At 45.9% G+C, this 22128-nt stretch overlaps 1 protein-coding gene across 2 annotated transcripts in view; it reads right to left on the bottom strand.

The window, feature by feature from the left end:
* Positions 1-22128, bottom strand: part of CCNT1 (cyclin T1) — a 119472-nt gene that overhangs the window by 1875 nt on the left and 95469 nt on the right. The window contains exon 9 of one of the 2 annotated variants that reach the window (XM_044083799.1): positions 1-3731. This exon is cut by the window's left edge and continues 1875 nt beyond it. In XM_044083799.1, the coding sequence (XP_043939734.1) occupies positions 2196-3731 (1536 nt within the window). In that variant the 3' untranslated portion in view covers positions 1-2195. The remainder of the gene's footprint in view (positions 3732-22128) is intronic. The other variant, XM_044083801.1, reaches the window with a different exon arrangement.

A 22128-nucleotide genomic window follows, 5' to 3' on the forward strand; every position in this document is an offset into this window, starting at 1 on the left:
AAAATATTTAATACTGATGTTACTATAAAGTGGTTTCAAATGGGTACAGTCCCATTAGTTCAAATGGAACCTAAAAATCACATGGCTAAACAGTATGCAACAACTGGGCACTAAAATTATAAGCACAAATCAAAGATACCCCAATGAGGCAGTGGTGTGCGCTGTGCGCGCTTTGTAACACTGTAATCCGATATATTAGTTTCTCACACACAAGTGCAGCTGGCTACAATGCAGTGTACTCGCTACACACTAGCAATTTAGTAAAAATTACAGCTATCCATACAAAAATCAGCAGGTTAGCAAATAAACCCCATTCACAGTAGCAAATGATTTTACACACAGCAAGTCAATCTTCAGTAAACATCAGCCTTAAGCACAGACACCATACAGACCATCCTGGAGTATCCTCTACTTCATGCAACACAATCTCAAAGTTTAAAGATTGATGAATAAAAGCACATCCATCCTTCACAACTAACCACAAAGGCTAACATGGTGTAGCTGCACATAAATTACTGCACTCCCTCTCAAAGCTGACCAAATGTCATGCTGTGACATCAAACACTCTGAACTAGGACAATGGCTGACAGGAGTGCTACAGTTTAATAACCCACACAGGTACCTACTAAAGACAGCAAAGAAAATGTGCACTGGTAATCTATCCATGATCACAGCTTGTTCACTATGGCCAAGTGCTACAAAATCACAGGATGCCTCCTACAACAGAGAGGTAACAAATCAAATCCTACATACATAAAGTTCAATTAAATCTTTAGTAAGCTCCAATTACACTGAAAATTGACTAACTCAAAAGAAGGGGAGGGAGTGAAATCAAGCATTTTTGCAGATGGGCAAACACCATGCACCATCGGCACCTCTATTTAAAAATATTAACTCTGAGCCTGCATAGCCCCCGGAAAAGGCGAACACCTGGCCTATGCAACTAATCCTTCACCTCCAGGAAAAAATTAAAGAAAAAAAGCTCTATACATGAAATCCAATCTTCCATCACATGGCAAGACAGCCACCTCGATCCATAGTAAAACAATTGCACACCATCTACCAGAGCTGAAAGAGTGAAATAGTTCCTTTAACAAGCTGGGTTTTCAAACTCATCTTGACTTGTGAACCCATCCTGCAGATGTTGCATATTGGCTCTCTCAGTGCAACTTGCATCATTTCCTGTCAAATTTTGGCATATCCTGCACCACTGTGTCACACCAACTAATATGTCCAAGAACCAACAATTTGCAGCAGCTTTCCTGTCAATCATCCTTGCTGAACTCTGAAACCAAACTACAGAACACTCCACAATACCCACCTAGTAATTCTGAAGCACTTAACCCTATAGATACCAAACTCAAATAAAGGTCAGCTCACCCTTATGTACCTCATACAGCACTTGTGACTGTACATCAAACAGCAACATGGCATAAAACAGCAGTCTTCTCAGATTCCAACAGAGCTAAAGCTTTTCCATTTTAAGCACAAAAATACTGCATCAAAATTAGATATTTTTAAACTAGGTTTGATAGAACACTTCCATGCATATCTTCTGTTTTTTTTTTTCCTTAACAAATACCAGTACAATAAATTCGGCCCTTAATTTCTGGAGCAAAATTCAAAAACCTGTTTTGATATAAAGACACTTGACCACTCCTCAAAACAGAAATTCACCCTCACTAATCTAGCTCAAGCAGTCCAGATTTCAAAGTCCAAAGGTTGATTTTAAGGGAGCAGGATATTACCCAAATTGGGACAGTTACAGCCCTGAGCCTGATGGGTACCGGAATGACGTCATCCTACTCCATACGGGTGCCCTATCAGTGCAGAACACTGAGGAACACAACACTCCAGGCAGTGAACAGCACGCTGGAATGGATCTGCATAACAGCAGCAGGTTATATAAATAAAGCACCAACACCAAATGTCAAGTGTTCAAAACTGTAGCTATACTCCTAGGTCATCTGTGCTCAATACCATTTAGAAGTGCACATACTCTAAATTATTTTCATTTCAGTTCCAAACAAATGCTCAACTGTAAAACCAGAGAAAAGCAAGTGGTATCTGGACAAATTCAGTTTTAGAAGCCCAAGTCTCTATCTTGGTTGCTATAAAGACTAAAAATGAAATTAAATCTGTGATTTAAATAAAAATTCCATTCTCTCATTTAGTTAAATGGTTGGTTTCCTCCCTCACTTGGGAAGGGGTGGGAGAGGAGGAGGGGGGTCCGCTGGTAGTGGTGGAAGTCGCTGCAAATGCTTGCCACTGGAGTTTGAAGTCAAAGGTACTGTAGGATATTTGTATTCCACATGATAACCTGGAATATAGTCAAACCCAGTAGGCTGTGCAAGCTGCAAGCTCTGGGTACTTAAAACAGAGTTTAACATTTGAAATGGATCTTTGTACTCAGTGGTGTGAGATATGCTATGGCCGACTGCTCCTACCAGGCCCTTGTCTGCCTTCCGAAGTGAGCTTGTCTGTCTGTAAGCAGCCTGTTGTACTACATGGTGAAAGGTGTCCTCGCTCACTGCAGAACCGTAGGAGGAAGAGGCAGTATGTGAAGAAAGAGAGGAAGGCTTGCTCATTTTTGACTGGTGGTTCTGCAGTGTCAAGTCTTCTGGGTGGGATCGCTTTCGGGAGCTGCTATTTTTTGAGGAGCTGTGGCTTCCGTGGGATGACGACCCTTGTAGTGAGCTATGTCTGGAATCACTAGGTTTGCTGCTATTGCTGTGGGCATGTGAATCCTTCTGCACACAGTGATGGTGGGGCTGGTGATGATTATGGCGAGCAGATAAATGCTCCTTATGCTTTTCCTTATGATCTCTGCTCCTTGAGACACTTTCTTCAGAGGAGGTGCACCTTTCAGCAGGTAAGCTCTTAGTCTGTCTTCTGCCTTCCTCTTGTTTTAACTTCTCTGTAGATGGTACATTTACCTTTGCAAGTTTATCTCCTCTATTCCCCCTATCTGCATGTTTCTTTGCCTTCTCAGAACCTGCAGCTGGCCCCTTAAAAGTGACCTGGGAGGTGTGAATGTCCTTGTGTATAGCTGACTGGGAGGCATGGCTGTCCTTATGTGGAGCTGACTGGGAGGCATGGCTGTCTTTGTGTAGAGCTGAATGGGAAATTACATTGCTCTGCTTCTCCTTCTGTTGTTGCACTACCAGAGCATGGGCTGCTGCGGCATACTGCTCCTTGACATTTGTCACAAGGGTCTCCAGTTTTCGTTTCTGAGCAGCAAGCTCCTCGGCACGTTTGGCTCTGTACTCGTTGAGGGACACTTTATTAGCAGATGGTGCCAATGTCAAACTTTGATGCTTAGCGTTTGTCTGCTTTGGCCAAGCTAAACTGTCGTCTCCCTGCAAAGTCAAATCAGAGTTGCCTGCCTGGCTGAGATTCACTGGATTAGGCTGGGTGTTCACAACACTGGTAAGTTCTTTAGTTTTATGAATGTGACCAGAGTCTACTTTTGTGTGAGAAACTGCTGCCTGCCACTGTTGCTTGACAGAAACAGCTCCACTGGATGGATTATGGGAAACAGAGGCACTACTGGTACGGTTCACAGAAGGTATAGATGAGGAAGAGGAGGATGACGACGATGACATGCTCATCAATCCTGCAACAGTACTGTCAGAAGAAACCCGGGAGATCATGTTTAGTATGGTCTGTTCAGATGCACTTTCATCAAACTGTTGAGCATTATCTTTTCCTTTTTTAGCTGCCTGGGTAGCCTGCAATACAAAAACAGTATTAGTTTAACGATTCACACAAAGTCTGCATTAAATGCAACAAAAAAAGAATTTTTTTTTTTAAATACTGAAAATTAGTGCCAGTAACAGTTCATAAAGTAAAAAAGATGAACAGAAAAAAGCAACACTTAAAATCAGAGTATGTAGCCACATACAGCTTATAAAATCATAAGTATGGTTTCTGAACTGCTATCTACATGAACACTGGGCTGGTTTCATAGCAAATGAAACACCAAGATTACAAACAGCAATAAGTACATTTTGTATAAAATTAAAATCTAAATGGTCAACACTAACTGAATTTTGATTTGTTAAATCACTGCTGATTTTCTGGATAGAACTTTAAAGTTATCATAAGCACAGTCTACTCGATATATAAAACAGGTAGTACTTCAAAATAGTTTTCTGCTTACTGAGAATCCACACTGTAAAAGTAGCAGACTCCAAATGCAGCTTCAGACAAGTGGAGTACCTCAGGGTTCAGTCCTGGGACTGCTCGTTTGGTATCTACTTCTCTGAATTACAGGCCAGCACTATGGGACTCTGGCTAACACAGTGATTTTTTTTTAAGCTTTATCAAAGAACAGGGACTGGAAGAGTCAAGCAGGTTGGGGAATCTGCTGTAATATCCTGTTGTTTTCCTTTAAGGACAGATCATTGACCACCTTCGGCATAAAGGAAGTGCTAATTCTTAGCGTTACCCTGTCCTTGGGGAAGGTGGTTTATGGAGTGCAAGCATTAGGGCCTGTAGTTCAGACACCCTTCTGGTTGAAGTTATGGCCACTAGCAGGACTGTTTTCCATGTGCACATCTGCAGAGTAGCCGTACAAGCAAGTTCAAATGGAGACTGGGTCAGTTTTTCCAGATGAAGTTCAGGTCCCATTAAGGTGCGATGGGTTTTCTTGGTGGTCTGGTGTAAGGCCCCTTTTAAGAAAAGCTTCACATTGAGCCTGGCTAGTAGGGGAGGGTCTAGTGGCAGGCAGGCTGAGATTGCTGACAGGTGGACTTTCACTGAAGAGTAAGAGTCCCCCCTTGACTAGCTGACACACAGGCAAGAACTAGGGGGTGGGGTCTGGGATGCATGGATCCCTGCCCTTGCCCAGACAACAACTTCAAAATCTCTCCCATTTAGCCAAGTAAGATTTTCTTATAGTAGGTTTCCTGGCCTCTCTCAGGACTGAAATCAAGTCCTCTGAGTAGTGGTGCCTGAAGGGAATTAGAAGTTTATCACCCACAGTGTTAGTGACATCTACAAGTGTAGGTGGATGAGGGTTCCATTTTGTTGTGTCAAACGGTCCACCTTGTGGGGTAACTTATGGTGAATGCCCTTGGCTAGATTAAGAAGTAGGGGGAACCAGTGCTGCCTTGGCCAGTAGGGGGTCACCAGCAAGATTTTTGGTTCATCTCTCGTCAGGACTTTTTGAATTAATGGGAAGGGAGGAAAGGCATACAGATACCTTCCCTTCCACAAAATGTTGAATGAGTCTACTCTCCAAGCTAGTGGGCAGTAGGTCGTGGAGCAGGTGGTCTGCAGCTGTCTGTTCTGGGGGAGCCAAACAAATCGGCTTGAGGTGTTCCCCACTGGTGGACAACATCTAGAAAGACATTCCTGTCCAGCATCCATTTGTAATTTGGAGAGGATGCCCTGCTGAGAAGGTCTGCTTCTTTGTTGTCCTGCGAGGGGATATAGGATACCTGAAGGGACAAGTTGTGTTGTTAAGCTAGGTCCCAGATTAGTAAGGTTAGTCTGCAAAGGTGGCACGCTTTTGTCCCTACCTGCTTGTTGAGTTACCACAACTGTGGTGCTACTTGGAGAACACCTGTTTGTAGGAGTGAAAGAAGGCTTTCAGTGCCAGGAGGACTGTTGTCACTTCCTTCACAATGATGTGTTTGTTCTTTAAGGCAGAGTACCACTTTGTTTGACCCCTGTAGTTTGCCATTGTGGCTCCTCATCCTAAGTCTGAAGCATCTGTATATGCACGAACTGGTTTGGGAGGAGTAGCTTCAGCGGAAGGCCCGGATTCAGCTGAACTTGCTGAATTCACCATTTTAATTCTGACTGTAGGCAGAGCGAGTGTGAGACTTCTTGCTCTAGAGACTGTTTGTGCTGTGACCATACATTTTTTAGATAACACTGTAGCTTTTGCATGTGGATTCTGGCTAGAAGCATGGGGATGGTGGCTGCCATTAGGCCCAGGGTACGTAGGAACTGCCTTGCAGTTATTAGCTGGGTCTGCAGCAGGGCTTTGAAGTAGGAGGTCAGGGAGCTGACCTTGCCCTGGGGAAGAAAGGCTTTCATAGTTATCTTTTGATCCAGCAACCCAGAAATATTTTGTCTTGTTCTGGGGTCAAGGAGGATTTTTGGAGGTTGAGGGTGAAGCCCAGTCTTTGTAGTAGGCACATGGTGAACGCTAGATGGATTAACAGGGTTTCTTTGCAGTCAGCCAGGATCAGGATGTCGTCCAGGTAGGGGTAAATCTGGATCCGTTGTCTTCTGCAATGGGCTATGGCAGGTGCCAGGGACTTTGGTTTGTCCACTGCCCGCAGAGTGTTCCACAAAGGGCAATACAGTAAATTGAAGTGAGAAGAGGGTCCAGTGAAATAGTCTTGAATAGTATAGTCCTTTCCTTCCTGCCCTGGAGAGACAGGTTCTATGGTGCCCAAGTTCAGGTGCTCTGTCAGAATCTGAGGGAAGAGGTGCCTCTGATTTCATTTGGGGGGGGGACACCCCTTAAGGGTGGCCTTTCTTTCAAGAGGAAGCATCCTTTTTGAATAATATCTAGAACCCATTTGCCTGTGGTGATTGTTTTCCAAAAGGGGAGGCAGTGGGAGAGGCAGGCGGAAAGGGGAGAGAGAGCAAGACAGTCATGCATTGTTGGGACCTCCTCTATCTTGAAAGGGCTGTCTAGAGGGGGGCTGAGACAGCTGGCCTGGAAGGGGTTTGTCTGGCCCCTCGTGTCTGGAAGAGGTAGGTCCAGCTCGGGCAGGGTTTTCTCCTGACAAAGACTGCTTTAGCAAGGTAATTCCTATAATGTTTAGGAATAGGGGACACCAGAAGATACTTTGTCTTGTAATTCCTTACTCTTTTCCTGCAGATTTTTTGAATAGGTCTGCTGACTGTTTACTAAACAGGAAATTAGGGTCCAGAAGGGCATCGAAGATATTAGACTTGAAGTCTTCTGGTAAGTGTTGCAGACAAAGCTAGGAATATCCCCAGAGTACAGTGGCAGATGCTGCAGAGCATTCAGAGGCCTCTGCAGCATCACAACTGCATCTAATGGAGTGTATGGCTACTTGGGTAGCCAGAGATAGTTTGGAAGAGATGTTTGGGGCAGTCTGGAGTAGCAGCCAGCAGAACACAGGCTTGAGAGACCAGGTCCATAGCATATTTGGTCATACGGGTTTGATAGCGGATGGCTCTAAAAGGCCAATGTGGAAGAGGTGTAAACCTTCTTTCCAATTCTATCCACTGTTTTGCTCTCTTTGTCCATAGGTAAGAGAGGCAGACTGAACGAATCTGGACTATATCTGGTGAAACGACAATCACAGCAGGATCTGCCAGGGGAGGTTTGACTAGAAATTTCTGGTCATCAGGTACCTTGTTGAAGCAGTCTGGTCTCTTACAGGCAAGGTGGCTGAGAATCTGGCGTCTTTGATGCTGAGAAAAAGGCATCTAAACAGGCAGGAAGTACGGGTGGAATACAGAAGGGCAGGGAGATTCCACTTGTAACGGTTCAAAGCACCTTTGAGCATCAGACATTTGTGGTGTCCCATATGAAGTATTCCTTCATTTTAGTTATGGTTTCCCCAAAGGTGATATCCTCTGGAGGGGAGTCCCCTTCAATGGATTCTTCATCTGGGGAATAATACTCGAGGAGAGGCTATTTGGAAGTGTAAGATATAGATTCATCAGAAGACTAACCGGTCTCTTGCTCTTCCCTGCCTTGTGAGGTAGGTGAAGAGAGGAGGCAGAGGCAGGCCTAGGGCTGAGGAGAGGAAGAGTAGATGAAAAGGCTGATGGCCTAAGGGCCATAAAGGCCTGCATCAAAGATAAGGTGAAGGACTACCAGTTAGGTAGGCCTTCAACGGGTGTTGCCAGATTTTTTTTTTGTTTCTTTTAGAGTGGTGAAGACTGGGGCGTCTGCCTGGAATCGGATGCCTGGCTAAGGGTAACTGTATTGGTAGGAGGAATCCTGGTCTGAAGCCTGGCTGTGTCTGGTTCCCCCTCAACCTTGGTGGTAGCCGATATCTGGATTAGCTCCAGGGACACAACTTGTCAACTGCAAAGCGGCTTCCTCAAAAGTCGCCATAGAAGTAGACAGAATTGGTAGCTGGTGGGGCGTCCGAAAGAAGATCGGCAGTGGAAGAGGGTCTAAGAATCTTGGCCTTCTTTTGCAGAGGTTCAGTTGGGGCTTCTGAAACAGGATCCATCCTGAGTGCTAATTTTAAGTTGTTGGTTTTCTAAATACAGCTTATGTGCAGCCAGAGCAAGAGTTGTGATCGTGCTCCCGGCCTAAGCAAAAACGCAGTGGTCATGTATGTCTTTATGAGGTATCTGGCCCCCGTATTGGCATTTGCCCTTTTTTGCTAACATCTGCTAAAAATTACTACAAAGAAACCAAACTTTAGAGGTTAAAGAAAACCCCAACAGGGAACTTGGCTTTAAGACGTCTTGTGGAGGAGTGAAGCACATGATGTGACTGTCGTCTGCAGCTGACAAGTTCTGAGATCTGTGCATGCAGACTTCACTTTTAAGGTCCCTGGTTTATGGCCCTACATGTGACGTCCCACGCAGCTGCAACAGCCAAGCTAAAACTTTTGTATAGGAGCCGACGTACGGGACACCCACACCAAGAATACTGCAACATAGGAACAGGAGGGACATCCACCGCTGCCTGGGCCAGAAGGGAGTCACCACAATGATCTTGGAGTAATTCCTGCTGCCTGGGCCAGAAGGGAGTCACCACAATGATCTTGGGAGTAATTCCTTCTGAATCTTTAGAAGTATCCTTTACACCAGTGTAAAGGCACACAAGAATATTTCTGTCCAAAGAAAAGGCATCTCTCTTCCAAGCCTTCTTGCCTGGAGTCCTGGGCCAGAATTTTGCCAGCTGATTGTTCACAGAGGAGGCAAAGAGGTCTGTCACAGATGGATCAAATCTTGGAAGACCCCTATCTAGTTTCCATTTGTGAGGGGGTCTGCCTGGTCCTGCTGAGGTTGCCTGACACAATTTTGCTCTTGGACTGTAGGGTGCCTGTAGAGCGAGACAGCTGTGAAGCATCTCAAGCTAACATGGCTAGTCTGCAAGGTGGGGGGATACAACCTACAAACCCCTTGTTTTTTGATGTACTCTCTCACTGTGGTATTGTCTGTAACCATTTGAAGAGGTCACAGGGACCAAAAGTTTTCAGAGAAATGAGTGCCTTGATCAGGGCACTCCCTGCACTTCTTTCCTGCAACTGCACCCCAAACAAAGTCTGAAGCATCTGTATTGAATGACTGCACTGGAGCAGGAAGGGAGAAGGGGAGACCTTTAAAAGGTATGTTAAACACATGATGCGGATTTCTCCTCTGAAAAAAAAAACTACTGGGATCTGAAAAGATAAAGGGTGTTGATGCTAAGACCAGGTAGATTTCAGATACCACTGAATGTTTCTCATGTGTAGTTCCTGCAAGAGGCATCATGGCAATCATAGATGCTAGGAGACCCAAAATCCTCAGATATTCCCTCATAGTGCCTTAAGTCAGAGTGGAAAACTTTAGAAATAGATCTAAATAAATATCCTTTTCCTGTGGAAGAAAAGCTCTCTGAATGGAGGTCTCCACTTGACATCTCAGGAACACAATCCTATGTGAAGGAGTCAAGACCTTTGAGAGTGTTCTCTTGGAATCACAACTTGTGCAGGGCATCTCTCACCCAAAAGAGATTCCTAAGATTTTGAAAGAGACTCTGCAAAGATGTGCAAGTCATTAAATACAAAAAAAATGTGGATATCTTGTAACCTGCAATGAGCTATAACTGGAGCTAGACAGTTTGGACTACGTGAACAATGTTCACAAATTATAAGTCAGAGAACAGAATGTGATCCAGACATACAAAACCTTAAAACACCTAAATCTGGACGAAAAGGAATGTGATGAGCATCAATTGAAGTTTCCTGGTAACACTAGACTTGAATAGGCAATAGGTTGTAAAGTGACAATTTAGAATTTGAGCACCAGACAAGCGTTTAGGAAAAAAAGATCCAAAATTAGTCAAGCATTCTTTGTTTGGGACTTGGAACATCCTTAAATAAAACTATTCCCCAGCTGGGAAGGAGGAACAGGTTCTCCATCTCTCCTTGGGACATCTGATAAACAGGTGGAAACCAAACAGTCTGATCTGCAGGATGAGGAATGACCTCCTGTAAAGGAGGAATTTCCTCCTATTGCCATGTGCAACTCTGACGAATGTTTCAGACAAATAGTTCTAAAAAAATCAATCTAGTGCCAGAGAAAAAAATGGGAGATTCAGACTTTCTGGAAGAGAAAGAGGGCCAGTGTGTCAGGTGGTCACAAGGTCTCTTGAACAGTCACACTTACTAGTGTCCTTGGTTTTGGGAGGTTTGAGATTTCTTTTTGGAATCCCCTTACCACCTCTTAAAAAACGTTTGTTTACCTGAATTCTGCTGAAACTGTATTTTTGCCAAAACTGGATGAGCCAGAAAGCCACTGGACAATTTGAAAAAGAAGAATGAACCTCCCTGGATCAGCTTGCCTCTCATCACACTTATTGTTCAGCTCTAAAGCAGTGGGCCGGGGTCAAACACAATCTCTATTCAGTGGAGAATTTAAAATTTTTATCATCCGGAAGGTTCAGGGAATGCAGCCAAGCAACCCCCCTTAAAACTGTACCAGCGACCCAAGCCCTGGAAGTATCAACAGAATCACACACTGCAAACAATGACTAATGATCTGTACAACAGAACCAAGTCATTTGAAGCAGATTTTTCGCCACAAGAATAAATTGTAGATAAAAAAGATTATGTCTTACCTTATGTTCCATCGGAGTTGTTGATCATCTTCCAGTCATCACTGATGGGTTCAGTTCCGAGCCCTCAGAACAGAGTCGGCCTTATATCAAGCTTGCGTGCACCAAAAAAAAATCTCAAGCTAAGCTGCTACCCACAATGCCCTTTGCTCAGTTACCTCAGATCAAGTTTGCATGCAACAGAGAAAAAATAAGCCAGAGGCCATCTCTGCGCAGAAACCCTAACACACCACGAAGACCCAGAAGATCCGCCAGGAACATTAGGAGGGGGTCGGTGGGAAGGTGCGATGACTGGAAGAAGATAAACAACTCGGATAAAGTAGTAGTCTTACCATAACGTTCTATCTGAAGTTAATCTTCTTCCCATTCATCACTGATGGGACCGAGTCCCCAGCTACTTGGAGAACCTGGGTGGCCCTTATGGAAGAACATTCCTGAGAACCATTGAGCCAAAGGCCGCTCTTCCCCTGGAGATCAGATCCAATTTGTAATGCTTGATAAGTGTGGGGCTTAGCCCAAATGGCAGCTGCACAAATGTCATCCACGGAGGCCCTAGAGTAGAAGGCAACAGATGCTGCAATAGCCCTAGTTGAGTGAGCTTTGATTTGGCCTGGCTTAGATCCCCCCAGAAGTGAATATGTGAAGGAAATGCAATCCCTGAGCCATTTAGACAAAAGTTACTTGATACTGCGCCTCCCATTCTGGGGCCTGCAAAGGAAACATAAAGCATGTCAGACTTCCGGAATGATTTAGTTCTGTCTAGATAAAAGTGTAATTGTCTATGGACATCCAAGGAATGTAGGCAGTATTCTCCCTTGTTTGAGTAATTTGGGAAAAACACAGGGAGTTCAATGGACTGGTTAATGGAAGAGTCAGAAACCACTTTGGGGAGGAAGGATGGGTTAAGCTCAAAGTGATACTCTGTCCTTATGAAAGATCAGATAAGGGCTCTTTATACATAACACTTGTAATTCCGAAATTCTTCTTGCTTAAGTTATAGCCACCAGGAATAAGGATGTCCAAGATAAGAATTTTAGATCACAGGTGGCAGCCAGCTCAAACGGGGGCAGAGAAAGAGCCTGCAGAACCCAGGACAAATTCCATGCCTCCACTGGCTGTCTAATGGGAGGCATGCTGTGAAAAATAACCTTGAGGAAGGTCTTGAAAAGATGAGAGGAGATGAGTGGTACTCCTTCAGACCAGTTATGGAAGTTGGAAATAGCTGCTAGATGGACACAGATGGTAGAAGCTGAGGCACCTTTGTCGAACAGCTCAGCCAAGTAATGAACAGTGGCCACGGGGGCTGCGAACGGGTCTAACTGCTGATTACATGACCAAATAGAATCTTTCCCATTTATCCTTGTAAAGTTTTCTGGTGGATGGTTTACGAGAAGCCAAAATAATATCCCGAACAGGTGAAGAAAGGGTTTCTTGCCTGGCAACTAACAGAAGTGGAGAAACCAAGCGGTCAGCTTGAGGGTGGACAGAGTCTGAGTCAGCCCTTGTGGGTGAGAAATTAGTCCCTTACGAGTGTCTAGGATCCAAGGAAGTCGTAACAGATTAGGTTGGAGGAAGGGAAACCACACCTGACAAGGCCAAAATGGAGCAATGAGGATCACTTTGCTTCTCAACCAAATCTCCTTCCACAGAAAGAGAGGGATTGGAGGGTAAGCATAAAGGACACCCGTGGGCCAATCATGGACTACAGTATCTCTCGGTGACTCCCCGAGAGGGAGAAAGAGGGAAAAGTAGCTGCTGCATTTCATATTTGAAGGGGAGGCGAAAAGGTCTGAGCATGGCCCCAACGACTGAAAGTTTCTGTCGCCACTCTCTAGTTGAGAGACCACTCGTGCGGATGAAGTATGCATCTGCTCAGTCTGTCTGCAATCACGTTGGAGCTCCCTGGGATGTGCATTACGATCAGGAAGCGGTTGGAAGCTATTGCCCACTGCCAAATTCTCATGGCTTCGCAACAAAGGGGGTAAGACTTGGCCCCTCCCTGTTAATGCACCAGACCAGACATGTTGTCCGACTGGACAGCAATCGTTCCAGACGGAAGCGGATGAAAAGCTTACAGTGCCAACAGCACCGCTCAACTACAGGATATTGATATATAAATTAACCTCTACATCAGACCACGTGCCTTGGACTGACTTTCCCTGAAGTGGCCCCCCCCACCCCATCAGGGAAGCATCCATGGTCACAGTGGCGCTGGGCTGTGGAACTTGAAAGGGACGACAAAGATTTTTGTCTGTACGCATCCACCAGAGGAGATCTTGTTTGCAAATGTTGGTGATAAGAACCTCCGAGTTCAGGGGGTGAAGACTGGGTATCCACTGGGCCTGAAGGAGCCACTCTAGTAATCTCATGTGCAGTCTGGCTAAGGGGACTATGGGGATGGCTGCAGCCATAGATTCCAAGGTTTGAAGAATCTCCATTGCAGACACCTTGCTTTGGCAGAGTATCACCTGAACTTGTGCCCAGAGTCTCTGAAGCCTGTGGGCAGGAAGAAAAATTAGACTCGACTGTGTGCTAAATATTGCTCCTATGAATTCCAATTGTTGTGATGGATGGAAGTTTGATTTCTTGCAGTGCATGGTGATGCCTAATGATTCCGCTAGGGGCAACGTGTAGCAGAGGGCCCTGACCAGGAAACGCTTGGTGGGGGCAGAGAGGACCCAATAGTCTTAATATGGAAAAGTACAGTTGTGTACCTACCATAAATGTACATCTTAGAGTGTATTCACTGTTGCAGTCATTACACTTGGGTTATCCTGCTGGCAGGCTACCCGCAGTCAGCCTGAATTCCAAAGACCTGGTCCAGCATTGGTTGCAGTCGCCTCTTCCTTGACGTCAGCGCGCCAGGGGTATACCTCAAGGGTGCCCCCAAGGAGGTAGGCAATACATATTGCTTATAAAAACCTACATTAAAATAAACCAACAAGCAAATACACCACCAAGGTTGAATAGGATAGAGTATAGATAAGTCCCAGCAAAGAAAGGGGGATGGAGGGAGGGTAACCTGGACTGCAACAGTGAATACACCAACATCTACATTTATGGTAGGTACACAACTGCACTATGTTCATCGTGTTTCACTGTTGCAGTCATTACACTTGGGTTGAATCCCAAAGCTGAGGTAGGGCGGCTGGGCCTAAACAGGATTTCGAGAGGCTATGAGGCCCTGCAGAACTGCAGTGGCAAAGCCTGCTCTGGATTTAGAGTAAAGAGGTAAGTGACGATGCTTGGTAAAAGTGTGCACTGAACTCCAAGTTGCAGCCTCCAAGATTTGCTTGGTTGGTACTCCTCTGAGAAAGGCTGTTGAAGTGGCTACTGCCCTGGTAGAATGTGGCCTAATGTTCTTAGACACTGATTTGCCATGATGTGCATAGCAGAAACGAATGCAGTGTCCTATCCATTTTGAAATGGTCTGTTTTGAAATAGCCTTTCCTTGTGATCCTGCAGCATATGCTACAAACAGTTGCTCATTTTTTCTGAAAGCCTTTGTTTTGTCATAGGTTGGTACTAGGCTATCGGCCCTAGGGCCTATGCAAGCCTAGCCATAACAATTCCCTGGATATTTCTTCCCACAACATTTACTTTTCTGGACCCCCTATCTAGAAGGGTAACTGGCATGATCCCCGGGGTGAATTTCCTATCTCCCATCCAATCATCAAAGTTCCTTTTGAAGAGGGCCAATGAGGCTGCCAATAGCGGGATTTTCTACGCAAGTGTGTTTGTGTATGACACATAGGTTCAGACCGTATTGCGGGTAATAGTAGGGGTGCTTACTTTATTCACCAGGTCTTTTGCCAGATGTAGGGATATGGCTTTCCAGCACAGTCTCTTGGCTGATTGAAATCTGTAATTTGTCCAAATAGAAGCATAGCTGCCTGTGCATGTCCAAAGAGTGCAGAAGTCTCTCCCTTTTATTCTGGGGATTTGGATAGAATGTTAGCAAATGAATGGTTTGGTTGAGAGCCACACTGGATACTACCTTTGGCATAAATGTTGGGTTTGCCCTTAGAGAAACCCTGTCCGGACGAAAAATAAAAGGTTCCACTGCCATTAATGCCTGTAACTCTTGAGACTCTTCTTGCTGAAGTTATTGCTAGGAGCAGAGCAGTTTTCCATAAGAATTTTATATCAGCCATGCCGGCTGGCTCAAAAGGAGGCAGTGTGAGCTTTTTCAAGACAAAGTTGAGGTCCCATGTAGGTATCTGTGCTCTCCTTGTGGGGTATTATATTTTTTGCCCCTCTGAGATACTGTTTTAGCAGTGGATGAGAGAAAATAGGAGGTTCCGTATTGAAATGATCTGAAATGGCAGAGGCATGGATTTTGATTGATGAGGATAGGCCCTTGTCCAGCATCTCAGTTAGGTATTGTAAAATCTGATGAATATTTGGAACAAGTGGATCAAGTTCCTGGGCCTGGTGCCAAGCACAGAATCTCTTCCATTTTTCTGCATAAGATTTCCTGGTGCTGGGCCTCCTGGCTTCCAGAACGACATCCATAACAGCTTTACAGAGAGGTGTGTTCGGACTGGCTATATTATGTGCCATGCAGTCAAATTTAAGGTTCTGAGTTAGCTGTGTAGTATCGGATTGTTTTGTTGAGTCAGAGGATGAGGAATTTGAGGTAAAGGATTTGGTACCAGTACTGGCGTGGCCAGTCTGGGGCAATCAAAATAATTTCTGGCTTCTCTAGTCTGGCTTTTAGGAGTACCTTGGGGAGTAAAGGTAGTGGTGGAAAGGCATAAACTGTTAGCGGTTGCCAGCTGAATGATAAGAGCATCCACTTTCCATGCTTGTGAGTGATAAGTCCTTGTGCAGAATCTCTGCAGTTGGTAGTTGTGAGGTGAGGCAAGATTATGTCCGGGCATCCCCATTTCCTGGTTATCATGCTGAAGACCTGTGGGTCTAAGTTTCCACTCGTGAGGGTCCATGAGGTTTCTGCTTAGATCGTCTGCCAGAGTATTTTTCTTTCCTGGCAGGAATTGTGCCTGCAGATGTACTTGATAGGTCAGTGCTGTGTTCCACAAAGTCATGGCTTGCCTGCAGAGGGGGTATGAATGCGTGCCCCCTTGTTTGTTTATGTACCACATAACTGTAGTGTTGTGCATCTTTAGTAGTAGTTGTCCTGGCTGTAGTACGTCCTTGAAAGCTGTCAGGGCATTCTGTACAGCTAGCATCTCTTTTTGATTGATATGAAGATGCATTTGGCCACGTGCCCTGAATACATTTTCCTGCCATGTGTGCCCCCCCAGGCATAATCCGATGCATCTGTTGTTAGCGTCTGCCTGGCTGTGGGTAAAGTGAAAGGCTGTCCCTTGTGGTGACAGGCTAGTGCCCACCATCGAAACTCCTGTTGTAGGCAGGGGAAAAGAGTTATCAATGCTTCCAGGCTGTGGCAATGTTGAGTCCAAACACTTTTAGATACCATTGTAGTTTCCTCATATGCAGTCTTGCATTTGGAATTAGTAGGATGCAGGATGCCATGAAGCCCAAAGCCTGCAGAATTTTTTTTGCAGGTAACTGGGTCTTTGTAGCCATCTTTTGAAAGTAATGAGTCAGTTGCCTTTGTCTGGCGTGAGAAGCCATCTGGGCAGTTGTATTTAAGCTTACACCCAGGAATATTATCTCTTGAGAGGGCACTAGTTTTGATTTCTTTTCGTTTACTGTGTACCCTAGGCAAATCAGTAATCTTTCTACAAACGCCAGATGCTTTTAGTAGAATGTCCTTGCTCTCTGCTTGAATAAGGCAGTCGTCCAAGTATGGATAAATTTGAATTCCTTTTTGTCTGCAAAATGCAATTACTGGTGCCAGGCATTTTGTGAAGACCCTGGGCGCAGTAGATAAGCCAAAGGGCAGTGCAGAGAATTGGTAATGCTTTCAGCCTGCTATGAATTTGAGGAATCTTCTGCAAGACTGTTTGACTGGGACATGCAGGTATGCCTCTGAGGTCCAAGGCAACTAGCCAAGCCTTCTTGCCCAGCATGGGTAGAAGTTGCTGCAGTGTCAACATTTTCAATTTTGGAACGTCAGGAAAATATTTAGGATTGACAGGTCCAGTATAGGTCTCCATGCTTTGTCCTTTCTGGGTACTAAGAAAAGTCTTGAGTAAAATCCTTGCCCCTGTTCTTGCTGTAGTACTTTTTGAATAGCCCTCATGTCCATGAGGGCGGAAATTTGTTTTTGTGCCTCTGCCCACTGATTGTGTGGCAGGTCTGGCATACCTTTCAACCTTGGTACGGTGTGAAAGTGGAACCTGTAACCCTGAGAGAATATCCAGAACCCATTTGTCCTGGGTGATCATGTGCCAGTTTTGTGAGAAAAGTGCTAGTTTCCCCCCCAAGGGTGCTGCCAAGAGGTAAGTGCTTGGTATTTGTAGAGGAAAGTCATTGGAACTGTTTCCTGTAAGGTTGTGATTTGTCTTCTCAGCCCTTGGGGGCTGAATCACCCCATTGTTTAGGTCTGTATGAGCCTTGGCGCTGAGATCTGCCTCTTGGGTGTCTATCTGCCTCTTTGTGGCCTGTCTGACACTGGAAAGGACCAATTTTTAGTAGTGCCAGTTCCTGCTAAATCTAGGTGGCTGGACCTGTAAGAAATCCTTTACTGTCTGCATAGATTTTGCTTTATCCTCCATTTTCTTTAACACTTCTGCCTTAACACCAAACAAAGTATCATGCTGTAATGGAGCATCCAATAATTTTACTTTAACATGATCAGGTAAACTATTCTTTTAACCAAGCATGCCTTCGAATGACAGAACCTGTTAACTGCGGCTCTGCAAGAAGCCTCTAATGAATCAAAACATTGCAAAGTATGCTTTCCCACTTGTTCAGCTGCATGCAATAAATCCTGCATTTCCTTGTTCTCAGGACATTCAGAGCTAGTAAGCATTTTCTGTTTTAGCAAAGAACGTATTGCTGATATTTAAGCATGTGAAACTGGCAGTTTAAAGCCCTTACAGCTAAAGGAGCAGAGGTGTAAACTTTCTTTCCCCATCTATCCAGTCCTCTAGAATCCCTATCAGAGGGGACAGGTTTTTTTGCAGTGGAAGCCTTAACCCCCTTTGGGACCCTGAGAAATGGTTTCTGGATCAGCAGCAGGGTTTTTATAAAGGAATTTATGAGAAACTGGAACTCTGTAGTACCTGTCTGGCTTAACTGGTTGCAGGTGGTAAAGAATCAGGAGTCGAACTGGATTCAGAAAAATCATCAACAATATCTAGGACAGGGGGGATAGCAAGAGGCCTGTGCTGAGGTAATAAAAAAAGAAAGTCCCTGAGCCTTTTCTTGGATTCTGAATAATCCTGGCTCTCCCAATGGAAATTGTTCCCTCATGGAGTGCAGGGTTTCCCCAAAAGAGTAGTCCTCAGGAGGAGAGGCTGAAGGGATAGATTCTTCAGCATCAGAGTCCTCATAGGGAGGAAGAGAATATCTCTGTTCGAAGAATTAGAAGTAGAAACCTGATCAGAGGAGTCAAAATCAGTGTCTTGCCTAGGCCTTTTATTAGTAGGGGGATGGAAACCCCTAATCCAAGTAATTAGGTCTTCGGCCATTTTGAGCATCTGTTCCTTTGGCATGGATGACTGTCCAGGAGAATGCTGTACTTGTTTCTTTGCCTTTAACACTGTTTTAGACTTTGCCTTGGCTGTTGAGTGGTCTTGATAGTAAGCTGTGTAGGTCTGAAAACCCTCAGAAGCCGATGCCTGCTCAGCGGTTCCGGACCCATCTGAGGGAATTCTTTCCGTAGGCCCAAAACCATGAGTGAGTTTCTAGAGGCCTAGCTGTCTTCACGTGGGAGTCAGAAGCGGCCTGTGGCTCTCAGGTAGCAGGTGTCAGTGGCTGCGAAAGCGCCTCACTGAGAACCGGCGACTGGCCTAGAAGAGGCTTCGTCGGTTTTGGACCTCTGACGCCAGTCTTTTTCTTTATCCTTGTTTTTTTATGTTTTCCGGTCGTCAGTTGTTCTGACGGCATTGTATAGTTAAACCTTCGTTCAAAGTAAAGTAAAGCAAAATCGAACAGAGTCTTAATAGTGCATTGGTTGAATCTAGCACAAAAGCGACAACTAGCTACATCGTGGTCAGGGCCTAGGCAAGGAATACAGTAAGAACGAAAATCCTTATGAGGTATTTGCTTCCCACAAGAAATACAATGGTTAATTTTTACTGACATCGGTCTGGAGCAAGAAAAAGTTTCCCCAACGGGGTACTTGGCTTTATTGAAGACTTCGGATCTGAAATTCAATTTCGAAAATCTCAGGACTCTGCTGACTGGCACTTGCGAACTGCTTCTGCTTTGGGCACCGCGCGGCAAAAAAGACTGAAGAAAATGGTGTCGGCTGCAACTTATATACCCCTGGCGCACTGACGTCAGGGAAGAGACGACAGCAGCAACAGACGCCGGACCAGGACTTTGCAATTCAGGCCGACTGCGGGTAGCCTGCCAGCAGGATAACCCAAGTGTAATGACTGCAACAGTGAAACACGATCACCTGGAATCCCTGAAGTATCAGATGAGCGTTACCACTGCCAGACATTTCGTGAACACTCTGGGGGCCGTCGAGACACCAAAAGGCAGGGCTCTGAACGGGTAGGGATTGGCTCCCAGCTGGAAGCAAAGGAGGCTCCTGGAGCGCTTGTCCATCTTGATATGGTAATACACATCCCGGAGATCTAATGAGCACATCCACACACCCTCCTGCAGATAGGGGAGGATGGACTGAACAGTGACAAAGCGGAACTTGGTCTTAACTACTTATTTGTTTATATGACTGAGATCAAGAATGGGCCTCCAGTCCAGTTTCTTTTTGGTGTCAAAGAAAACGGGGGAGTAGAACCCTGATCCACACTGATCTGAGGGGACCTTTTGGATGGCTGTTTTTTTTGAAGAAGCTTTCGTATCTCGGAAGCTGCCTCCTCTCCTTCACTGGGTGGAACATCGGGAAGGGATTTCAGAGGTCTTTGATAGGAGATTAGTGGAATATGGTAGCCTCTGGTAATGATTCTCTGCACCCACTGATCGTTCATAATGGACAGCCAGGCATCTTGGTGCAGAGAGAAACGTGCCCTGACCGCTTCCAGAGGAAAGCAATCGGGCAGCGCCTCAGGAGCGCTGACATGGTCTACCTGAAAAAGAATCTCTGGAGCCCTGGTTGCGGGGACCCCCTCTGCCCCAAAAGGGGCGTCTTTTATTATTGGCACCCCCTCTGCCTCTAGAGGAGTCCTCACCACGTGCGTCTCAGAAAGACCTCAAGACTTCTTGTGCCACATGTTTCCGCTCCTCTGGTTCCTGGAGAATGAACGCTGAGGTTTGGAAAAACGTAGGCCAACTGCAGACAAGTTCTTCCAGTCTTGCTCGCACCTGGCTAGTGTATCCTTGACCTTCGCACCAGATAGAGCAGAGGGCTTGATAAGGGCATTTAGAAAAGACCACCTGAAGGAGTCCGCGAAGTCACAGATGCGCATCCAGGCATGACGTCTCATGACTACGCCTGCACCCATAGCTCTAGCTGCTCCTTCGGTCGTGTGTGACAGCAACCTCATGGATGAATTAGATATGGATTCTAGGGTGGCAAGTTGGGAAGCAACCTTATCTCGTGCTCCATCCGATACTTAACCAGCGAGCGTTCGAGAGTTTGGAGATGAGATCTCACTGCAGCCTCGTAAAATGTGCCATAAAGTTCACAAACCTAACCGCGAAGGTCGCTGACGCAAAGACTCGCTTCCTCAACCTGTTCACTGCCCGGAACACACTGTTGGGTGGGTGAACAGCAGGAATCTCTTCTGCAAGGTCCTTTTTTGTGGCAGCCGCCACCACCATTGTGTCCACTGGCAAGCCTCAGGACCAATGGGAGTTGATCCTCTTGAGGGGAAAGAACTTAGATCTCCTGGGGACGGCCTCAACGGAGTCGGGGTTCTTTCAAGCACGCTGCACAATGAGCTTAACCAGCTCATTGGCAGGGGGGGGTCACCCAAGAAGTAGAGGGCCAAGAGAGAAAGGCCTACATGAATACGGATTCCTCTGAGGAAGGGATTAAGGACTTAAGTCACTCCTCTGTTTCAAGATCTCCATGATGTCCCCGAAGGAGACAGTCCGGGGCGACCGTGGGGACACTTCCCCATCATCATAGTCTGTATCCTCTTGAGTGACTCCTTCTGGGAGTCAGTGTCTCTCCTCTTATACACACATTTCCGAGGAGATTCTTTGGTGGGAAAGTGAAATGCCCTGAATAAGGGTCTCCTAGAATTGCACTCGGGAGTCCTGGGGGGTGGACTCCAACAGCTGCGGCTCAGAGGGAACTGGGGGAATAACCTACTGTGAAGGAATGCTGGCAGCAAGAGCCCTCTCCATCACCCAGAAAACGGGCCTGCTCGAAGAGGAAAGGAAGCCCGGAACCAAAGAAGACTGAATCGGAACCAGGGTCACACACCACTCCAGACGGTCGGCCCCCAGGGACGGAGCCTCAACCAAGCTCGGAGCAGTAGTCACCCTCTGCTCTGAAGTCAGGGTCAACAAAACTGTTGGAACAGACACTGGGGGCTCAATCCCCCCAGGCATGAGATTGAGGAAGGTTGGGTTCCGACGGAACCGGCAGCCAAAGGGATCTCTGAACTTCAGAGGCGCTGTCGGCGCCAAGCAAGGAATTCCTCTGTTAAAAGTTGGGTAGATGAGCCTCGGAACCGAGGATCCAAGGGAGGAGAGTAAGTAGGGGTTGCTGCAGAAGCAGACCCAAAGTCAGGAGTGGGATAGGGTCTAGGTGGATGTGAGATTCCTCTAGCAGTCAGCAGCTGATCAAAAAGTCACATCACATCCAATTCGGAGAGACTCCTGGTGGATCTCACCGATGCACCTTAAGGAGCCAGACTGGTCCAAAAAGGGGCTACAGGCTTATCCGGCAAACAGGTCCACACTGGATGATTATCGGGTCCGTGGTGTGCTTCAGAACAGCACAGACTATTCCAATTTTGCAACATGTAATAACGGTATGGTCGGAGCCGTGAAAGGGCTCGGAGCAGAAGTCACTATAGGAGTGGACGATAGGAACGGTTCTGATGTTGTCGGAACAGATAACAGGGTCGATAGGAAAGGTTCCGAAGTCGTTGCCGGGACTGAAACAGGCAAAGTCGGTGCTGATAAAGAAATGGAAATACTGGTCAGTATTTAAGACGTCATACTGGTCGGTATCGAAGACGTAGGCGGTGCCATAATGGTCAGGGCCAGTGTGGTTGCCGAGGCTGCCTAGGTAAACTTTATTGGAGCCGAGCTCTGAGCCGATGTAGTAGTCGGCACAGAGTAGGCAGAAAGTACAGTTCTGTACCTACCATAAATGTAGATGTTAG

Source organism: Protopterus annectens, chromosome 9.part0 (genome assembly GCF_019279795.1).
Source record: "Protopterus annectens isolate FY-2018-M chromosome 9.part0, PAN1.0, whole genome shotgun sequence".
Taxonomy (NCBI): domain Eukaryota; kingdom Metazoa; phylum Chordata; order Ceratodontiformes; family Protopteridae; genus Protopterus; species Protopterus annectens.